The 10,130-nt window shown below is 36.7% G+C and overlaps 1 protein-coding gene across 1 annotated transcript; it reads right to left on the bottom strand.

Moving 5' to 3' along the window:
• Window positions 1–1,542: 1,542 nt before the first annotated feature.
• Window positions 1,543–9,673, bottom strand: otx2b (orthodenticle homeobox 2b). Its single transcript, XM_039742017.1, has 5 exons — window positions 9,518–9,673; window positions 9,355–9,422; window positions 5,672–5,897; window positions 4,459–4,610; window positions 1,543–3,496 (listed from the first exon to the last, which is right to left on the bottom strand). The coding sequence occupies exons 3-5, from the start codon at window positions 5,766–5,768 to the stop codon at window positions 2,876–2,878; spliced, it is 870 nt and encodes a 289-aa protein (XP_039597951.1). The 5' UTR covers window positions 5,769–5,897; window positions 9,355–9,422; window positions 9,518–9,673; the 3' UTR covers window positions 1,543–2,875.
• Window positions 9,674–10,130: the final 457 nt, after the last annotated feature.

The following is a 10,130-nucleotide window of genomic DNA, read 5'->3' as shown; positions in this document are numbered from 1 at the left end:
TTCATTCATTTTATTATTTTTTGATTTTTGTTTCATGTTTGTTGTATAGAGAAAAACACACAAGGAGCTCATTGAATATTACATTTTACAACTCCGCGTAAATGACATTGTCTTTAATTAGCCAACTTCAATATATACTAAAATAGATATTTTCAGAGGTGTACTCATAAAATGGCTTCCTCAAGTAAAGGTCACTCAGCGGCGCTTGAATTATTTTTATTATTCTTAACATGTAAAATTACAGGTTTGGAAGTGGGAGACTTGCCTTTTGTACGAATTTCAGTTGTTGTTCCGCCAGATTCAGATTACACTCATGCTCCTATGCATATAGGAATTTTTCTTTTCAAAAAAAAAAAAAAAAGTGCAAAAGGAGGCGACGGCTGTGCGTTTCTGACAATGCAAAGAAGTCTGTCAAGCTGCAATTTTTATGTCAGCCACTCAAAAGTAAAGAGCTGTGAAACTACACAAAGAACTTTTTCATTCTGGTCATTTGGTAAACGCCTAAAATTGTAAGGATACCTGAGCCACTTCTTTTCTTTTATTTTTCCCCTTTCTTTATTAAAATCTTTTGAGTAGTACTACCTTAAAAAGAAAGAAAGAAAGAAAGAAAGAAGGAAAGAAAGAAGGAAGAAAACAGCTGGGCATGCATAACCTTTTCTGACTGGTTTGAATGTGTTTTCCTTTATACATAGTTTTTTTTATTGGAACACGTACATGTTAAGAGAAATAATGGAAGATACACAACCGTTTGGCATGGCCATGCATATCTACAACGTTTTTATTTATATTATTTAACCTTGTCCAAACCTGAACGGTACGCTTTCCTTTTTCAAAATTCTGACATGCGCCTTAAATTAAGTAAGAAGTTAAATTATTACAACTTTATTTGGATGGACAAGTCTTCCAATCTGTGGCTAATTTGCTAATGGTTAATGCATCAAGTAAATTACACTTAATCATTAATCGTTTGTGCTGCAATAAACTGGCGTCCCGCCCAGCGTTGGGTCCACAGCCGGGAGGAAAACTTCGGCTGTTTGCGCTGGGCAGTGGGCATTCAGAAAACGCATTTCAATGGTGTAATCACACGATATGTACATATTTTTTTATAAAAACTCGTGAAGTGACTGAGGTCTTAATTACCAGCATGAAATAACTATTTAAAACGCGTTCCTATCGCAAAATTTCTGTTTACCATTAATCGCATAGCGCATTTAAAATCCACGTTTTGACATCATTTTATTTTAACAAAACTATCTAATATTTTTCGTTGACAATTTCCGTTTATTATATGAATAAATGATCTTACAAGGTCCTTTTGATGTTCTTAAAACGTTTTTGGAACTGGAAGGGACCGTAAGACTTGTCCTTTAACTTCTCCCATCCAAAACAACGAGACTGATCATGACGTATAGGCCTAGGCAACGGGCAAGGGAGAAGACTTTCTTATAAACATAATAATTATAAATATTATTTTTTAATGTACACATCTCCTTTGATGGGAAGGGAACTGAGATCGCAGGATCGATTCCTCCAGTGTTTGCGATCGTGAATGGCGAAAGCATCATAAATCAGTACCACATATCCGGGAGCAGCTTATTTTATTTATTCATAGTTTTTATTATTCAATAATTTAATTAACCAATGATTCATCCAATCAATAAATTAGTCAGTGATTTGTTGAATATTTTGTACTTCAATGGTTTCTATTTACTCAATCAGGAAAAGTGGAAGACTACTCCGTTGATGCTAGAGCGACTTTAATTGCAGTCATACATACGTGCGAAATTCAAGGGTGACGTTTATGCATAAGGATATTTAATATCATTACATCTGCAAACACAAAACAGTTTTAATTAAATAGTCTCTGCAATCACTGGTCAGATCAATTGACCTTTACTATAGTCCAGTTTTCTTCAGTCTGGATAAAGCTGATACTCAGGCTGAGAAAATATCCAAAGTTTAAATAACACTAATTTAATCGCGAGAAATAAACACACGGGTGGGTTGTATACTGTATTTGAGTACTGCGTGCTGCTTCACTTTGACTCTTCTGCGAAAGCCAATCCCCTTTGATATATGGGCAGTTTTTTCCATTTATTTCTTGTTAAAAAATAATAATAATAATAATAAAATAAACCTAATAAATTACACCAGAACTTCCCGGCTGGTGCAAAGTACAGCTCACAGATTGCATACAATACAACAGTTCACAGTTTTGAATTCTAGCACAGATAAAAACACATATGTATCATTGATAGAAGACACACACTGATTGTCTCTTAAAAACTACATATTGACTCCTTATAAACATTTTAAATAAAGTAGTGCATCTAGGACGCCCAGCAATTGTACAAGTTCAGAAACGGCCCTGATAATAATAATAATAATAGCAATAATAATAATAATAATAATATAATAATAATAATAATTAAAAAAAGTCTCTCACTTTGAAAGCAATTGATGGAGAAGTGGTGAAGTAATGAGGAACCCTGCCCATTCCCAACATGAAAACAAGGATTGTCTTAGTGTGTATTTCTGAAGTTTTGTTTGTACGTTGACAATGATCAAAGCTGCGAAGAGTTGAGCTATCCAACAGGTGCCACTAACATAAACACACAGGCCAATTCACCTGAACGGGCCTCTTTATGGTGAAGACACATTTTCTCGGTACAGGGTAATCTGACTGCTTTAACAAAGCATGGAGCAAGGCCTTCACTTTTAATAAAAGAGAAGTGTGTGTGTGGGGGTCACAAATAGCGTAGTTTACGTATAGTGCCTCAAACCAAAAAAAACTTGCAAACTGGGAATGTGTAGTTTGATCACTTGTCTAGGCAGGAATTTATTGAAATCAATGACAATGTTACTTGTTGCTGTTTCACAAAACCTGGAATTTCCATGATGAGGTCTGATCTTTGTAATCCAAGCAATCTGCATTAAAGTTCAGTTTCCAAGAGGTCGCTTGGTCCTTGTAATCCAAGCATTCAGTAGTAGTGTTGAAGCCCAGGCTGGAGGCACCATAGCCTTGGGCGGAAAGAGAGGCGGGAGATTGGTTGAGATGACTGGTCACTGCATTGGTGCTCATTGGACTTAAGGTAGACCCTGGTCCTGGAAGCTGGTGGTGCATGGGAGTTAGGTAGGAGCCACAATCCATCCCTCCAAAATAAGGCGTAGATCCGGCATAGCCTTGGCCATATCCTGAAGCCTGTGTGTATGTCATAGGGTAGGATCTCTGCATGCATGAGGAAGAAGTAGACAAAGGATCTGAAAGTGGTGAGATGGATGCTGGACTCCAGATGGACACTGGCGCACTGCTGCTGGAAATGGCCTGGACTGAGGTGCTGGAGGGGGGTGTGAACTGACCACTCGCTCCACTCTCTGAGCTTGCCTCTCTGGCCGGGGAGCTCTTTTTCTTGGTTGGTCTAACTTTGTTTTGACCACCGTTCTGCTGCTGTTGCTGCTGCTGGCGACACTTAGCTCTCCGGTTCTTGAACCAAACCTTTAGAGAAGGGATGGGGAAAGAAAAAATGTCAATGTGCTAATTTAATTACTTAAGATGTGATTTTTTTCCCCCTAATAGTAATTCAAGGTCAAAACGATAATAGACAATTATAACAGAAATAGCATATTTACTATTAAACGGGTAAAATTAGTTTAATTGCCATGAGTTTGTAAATGCAATACTAATAAAAGTAATTATATGTTAATATCTGTGTTAAGTTATAGGCTACAGGACAAATCTTCCATTCCAACCATATAAAAAGATAAACACACAGAGTAAATCTTCAGAATTGCTAATTCCAAATATTCTATTATGAATGAACACTTACAAACACCGTTTTTTCACTTCCTCATTTGATTAAGCACAAAACATTCATCATATATAAAACTCGCAGCTTTAAATAAAAGCTTAGTATAAACAAATGCACATTTTTTAGTTAAAGATTTTACATCATATCGTTTTTCAATATGTCTATCCAATTATTTTTTTGCATTATTTTTTGCGTTAATGACCCAAAATTGTGCCACATGGCCCATGTTGTCCTGGCCGTATTCCTATATGATACAACAGAGTCGGGTTTACATTTGCACCCACTTACAACGTAATATTAGTACGTTAAACTGGCGACTGCTGCAGTCCACCTCCCGTTTCTAACAGTCTTTCTAAGGCGGAGTGGACAAAAGTCACTCTTTCTGTCTTTAAGAAAATCCACTTAGAGATTTTACTGATTTTAAGTGACCTCAGGGGTTTTCTGGAGAGCCTCTGTGTTTGCGGGAACAGTCTACTCCATTGAAAAGCTATCCAGTTTCCCAGATAGGCTCTTGAGTTCATTCTGAAGTGGATATGCGGGATAAATTAAAGACTTCCCTAAAAAAATCCCTTGGGTTGCCAGGGAGGGGTGAAATTGTACTGGGCTAAAGAGCGGACAACTTGAGCACATCTTGCTGTCTGGCACTCACCTGTACTCTGGACTCAGGCAGGTTGATTTTAAGGGCTACCTCCTCTCGCATGAAGATATCCGGGTATCGGGTCTTGGCAAACAGAGCTTCCAGGACGTCGAGCTGCGCGCGCGTGAAGGTGGTTCGTTCTCGCCGCTGCTTCCGGGGTGTAGCTAAAGAGAAAAAGGCGCTCAGTAGGTTATATCGGCACTTTACTCGAGGCACTTTTTCTTAAAACACTTTACTCATCTGAAGAGAATTATTTCAATCCTGAAGATCACAGAAGGTGAACACTATTGTCACAGGCTGTGAATAATTCATCAAGAAACGATATATCCTGGTGTAAATGCCGCAATATTGCACAATAAGTAATGGAAAATGATTTAATTCAACAAATCAGTAGCTAATAACTGTGGAAGCAATCATCCAGAATATTTGCTTGAAAGGTGGGTTACAAAACGATTTCACAATTTCATTATGTATCGGTTCTCAATGCCAGTGTCCTTCGAGGTATAAGAATATTTCTCTTTTGCTTCAGATGACGGAATAATCACTTGGTTGTTTAATGTGATTGCTGGAGGCCAAATAGAAATAAGTAAATTAATGAGCACATTAAATACATCCTAACACGAGCAATGGGACTGTTTAAATACAGTGCAATCATGTGCTGCAAGATTGCATTGAAGCGATAAATTATTGATAAAAGACAAACACAATTTTCCTGTGCTAATATTACTATTACAATTATTGATAAGATGCAAAAGTAATAAAGTAAGTCCAAGAAACGCAAAGGCAGAAACTAAAATATTGAAAGTCGGTGACACTGAATCTGTGAAAAAGGGCTAATCAGAACAAATACGTATAGCGGGGAGCACAAAGTTTATCTTAAAGTATATATTTATATGCCAGAAGCAAAGCATTCATCTCTTAGTTTGACAACTTTGTCTGAATCTGGTAAAGTACACTCTTTAAAGTAATAGATGAAACAAACCAGCGGCTGCTTATCTACATTTACAAGAAAAGAAAAACCGGATACATAGAATAAAAATCCATCCATCCACCCTCCCATTTTTTTTAACCCGCTGATTCAGTTCGGCGACGCGAGGTAAAAATGCAAATGATGTCATTAAATAAGTTAAGCATAATTGCAATTAATTTAAAAAATAACTTAAGAGTTTCTCACAACTCGAAAACTCAACAAGATTTCTCAAAATAACGAAAACCACAGGCTTACCTGGGTAACCGACAGAAGGATGGAGTAGGTCCATTCCCGAGGTTGTTAAGCTCAGTCCATTTACAGTGTAAGGTGGTTGCTTAAGATAAGACATCATGCTAAAGTTCGACGGTGGGACAAACTTTACAAAAATGGTGAAAAAACTCAAGAGCCGTCTCTAGTAATCCACTGTTTTCTTCTTTGGATCAGTTGTCTTTTTCAGATCGTGTTGACTAAACCGGACAAACTGCGAAAGAAATAAGAAAAAAAAAGCAGGAGAACATGAGAAGAGCCGAGCAGGAGGCACTGTTTAGCGCGATGCTGATGCTGCGAGTTCTTCTTTGAGAGTGAGCCTTACACTTGTGCCTCAGTACTCTTAAAGCTGCCCCGGGACCCCCAGCTGTCTCCAAGAACCGCAAGATGCTCTGCTATACAAACGTGTCCCCTTCAAAAACCTGCAGCTCCCAATAATTGTAACACGCCTTTGCCGAGAACAAAACACATACGTTCAAATGTGCACACATCACATTGCAACAAGAGGCTGTGATTTGCATAGAAACCCATCGGTTTGCAACTAGCTAATTGTCTCCAACATGCACCGCTTGATCGGAGGCCATTTGCAGAGACAAAGGCCACTGCTGGCCAGATAAATACTGCAGATAACAAAACCCCGTTGGTGAGAAACAAAGACTCGATTCAGGAAGCCCACCACAACCCATTTTGCAGCCATTAAGTTAGCACAGAGTCTTTGTTTTAATTATATCTGCGTGCTTTGTTCATGTAATGCGAATCACTCCAAGCTTAAATGATGTACCTAAAAAGTGGACAGCAGCAGTAAGTTTAGCAAACGAGAGGCATCCACGCATGCAGTCCTCCACACGTTACTAATTTTCGGTCAGTTCCTGGCAATTTTATGTCGAGTATTAAGGCAGACAATCATTTGATAGGAGGATATTAATCATACGGGAGAAGTAACTTTAACAAACGATCTTTTTGTTCAAACGAACAATCGAAACATTTCAATTCACATACCTGAAAATTAATTCTTAACTTGTATACTTGTTCTCTAGTTATTTGTTAACGATTATTTTCTATCTTATTTTCCTTAGATTGAGTTTACTTACTAGACGTAAACTTGACAGAAGTTAAAATAAAATCATTAATTATAATATGTGTGTATTATTTCCTAACTTGATTTATGGCAAAGGAAAAAAATCTTATTATGCTACCTTATGTATTGGCATAATTATACATATAAGTGCCTTGAACCCTAAATGTAAAGGCGCCGATCATGGCTTATCTTTCAATTAACTACCTTAAAACTTAATCATTTCAACGATAGACAAAATTTTTCAAACTAAATTGTTAAGAAAGAATACCGGCAGTAGAATTAGAGCAAAACTGAAAAAACAGAAACTTTTTGAGTGTCGTTTGGTCAAGGTTATTTAAATACATATACTGTACACTTGATATAATGCTTTACTTACAATTACTTGTATTAATAATAAATGAAAATGTTGAGTTTAAATATAGCACTTTATTTCAAGCTTTATGAAAAACCTTAACAATCTGGACATTTTAGCCTTATTGTTTTATACAAACTGCCTTGCACGGCATTGTTCTTAAAAAAAAAAAAGCATATAAACGCTTTGAAAATTTTAAAGAAAAGTGAACAAGTAGCTCGGATTTCAGAAAAAAAAATCAACAAACTGTTTTAAGCATACAAGACATTGTTTTAAAGCTTGTTATTGATTAAGTAAAATGAAAAAAATAGGTTACAATAATTATTGCATTTTTGTAACTTTAACATTTGGACCAACTTCGCTAGATAAATGCGGAACTGGTTCAATAATGTATATTAAAAGACTACATTTAGTTTACAAGCAAAAGTAGAAATCGGCAGGACTTACATGCTACGAAGAGCTGTTATCCCCTACCTGCAGGCACGATATAAAGAATTCCTATCTGGCCGTTCTTCTTTCTGAGTTTAACAGGGCCAGAAAAGGATTTATCTATCTAACGGCTTCTCAGTCCAATCTGTCACTTTTTCATGAAGACCCCCATCTACCAGTTGCGCTGTACCCGTTCAATAATAATTACGTTGTCCAAGATTTAATTATAATAAATGTTTTTTTCTTGATAAATTAACGAGATAATCCGGATGGCACGCGCTCCCTAATTACAGGACGCCAACCTCCGCTCTGCTGTGCATTTGCGCTGATTAATTTTCTGCTCCATAAGAATGAAACAAAACAAAAAGAATGAAAAAAAAAGTCCTGCGTTCTGCCTATAAAACCGTCTCCCCACTCTGTGCCCGGAGTTTTAGAATCGACAAATCATTTATTACCGTATATTTAACACAGGACCTTCAGTCTTTAAAAAAGGTCCTTAACTTATTTTAAAACGCCAGTCAAATAAAAAATATATACATGGTGGGATAGAATAATTTTCACATTTAGAAATTGTGAATTTTATATATGTGTGAATTTTTCATTTGAAATGTAGTCATTGAATAGGGAAATTTCAGTTTTGCATTTTTGATTTTTAATCCTGGAGTTTTCTTTTTCGGGCTGTATTATAGTGCTATGAAACATCATGTCGTATTGGGCGCACTAGAATAAAAGAGATGTTAATAATTAAATGATTATAACCTGTAGATGTGTTTTCTCCGAAAATGCTATTTTGAGTACAAACTAGTTTAATAAGTGTGAACCCAAGTTTAATATTAGCGACCCTATATTTATATGTATGAGTATAAATGGTGTGAAAAGCCTGTTGAAGGCTTATTGCACTTGTTTATTTATTTATTTGACAATAATATAGTAAACGAAAAGTTTTCCTCCAGATAATAGTTAACAAAAAGGTAACCACTAACTTTTAGTGTGTCTAAGGGCTTCATCCGATAATGTAGTGTTGTCTGAGATTCTAATAACGGTGTCCGTTAATATCCTTCAATATGTAGCATCAATACATTTGTATCTAAGTTCTGTAATCTCTTTGTCCCTAATTGTTTCTTAATAATTACATTACGACCATGAAAGTTCGCAGTCTGATCCGGTGCGTTTTTTTTCCACAGAAATGGAAAGGGGGTGGGGGTGGTGGTGGGGCGTTAGGAGGTGGCAGGGGTACTTCAATTCAGGACAGAGAAACTGAGGTCCACGCCTCCTCAATTATCGCTCTTTGTCTGCTTGTATTTCCATTACAAGAACAGGCATTCCGTGGAATTCGGAGAAAATTAAAGAAAGAAAGAACGAACGAACGAACGAACGAACGAAAGAAAGAAAGAAAGAAAGAAAGAAAGAAAGAAAGAAAGAAAGAAAGAAAGTTTACAAGCTGATTTCAGGCCCCTTGCAAAAATTATATACGTACAGTATTTTGTAAGTATTAAAGCACCGCATATTATTCATATTATACACTTTAAAAGTTATCTAAAAGTAACATTCGATCGTGTATATGTTGTATGAATTTCCAATCATTATATAGACGGGTTTTGATGTCGTATACACCATAACAATAAAAGGCAATATTTTAAACCAAGTTTAAAGTTAATTCGTGGAATATATAGATTATATGTAGCTATAATTCTCAAACAGTCTCAATACATTTACAGTCGTGCTTTCAGATTTATCATAAGCTTGTACTCTCATTTGAAAAAAAATATACAAATTATCCTTTAACAACACTTTTGTCAAAAATGTATTTACCTCACAAAGAGAGCAATCGATCCCCTTACAATTACATTCAGATCAAAATGCTGGAATATCCTGAAACCCTGCAAGAAAAGGGAAAAGATCGTTTAGATGAATTAGAACTCTGAATGCGGAGAACGGTCAAAAATATTCGATCCATAATAAAAAATACACACACCGTGGTCGGTGTATCTCTTTTTCCCGATGAAGTTGCCTGGTTGAATTTGGAAAGTGTGTATCGTCCAATGAAACGGGCAGAAAAACTGCGAGCTGAGAGCCGTTCCTCTCTCGGGGAGATTTGCTGAGGAACAAATCGCAAGAGCAACTTTTTGACGCAAACTCCCCAGCCAATGGCAGCAAGACCGTGATTGACAACATATCTAGTTTGGAGCCAGGAGGGAAAAAAAAAAAAAAACAGCAACACGCGGTTTGCAGAACACAACAGGCACCAGAAAGGAGGGGTTGCAGGGGGATGTTGGTACGGCCTTCAAAAACCAGCAAAATTAACCGCGTTAACATTCGCCCTTGTTTTCGTTTGTTTACTCGCATCCTAACATCAGGTCTATGCCTCCACTGAGGTGTGATCATTTTTAGGCACTTATTACAAAAGACAAAATAATACCATATTCCAAATACAGCACACACCAAATGGTGGTGCATCATGATGATCTCTTAATGAAGCATTACTAATAATGTTCAGCATAGCAAAGGCGTCTTTCACCTTGTACAGATACCTGTGTTTGTACGAGATGTCACTGTATCCAGGAGTTTTGAGGGAAATTATAGATTTA

The sequence above is a fragment of the Polypterus senegalus genome, chromosome 18, assembly GCF_016835505.1.
Source record: "Polypterus senegalus isolate Bchr_013 chromosome 18, ASM1683550v1, whole genome shotgun sequence".
Taxonomy (NCBI): Eukaryota; Metazoa; Chordata; class Cladistia; order Polypteriformes; family Polypteridae; genus Polypterus; species Polypterus senegalus.
This window is presented reverse-complemented; position numbering and strand designations above follow the sequence as displayed.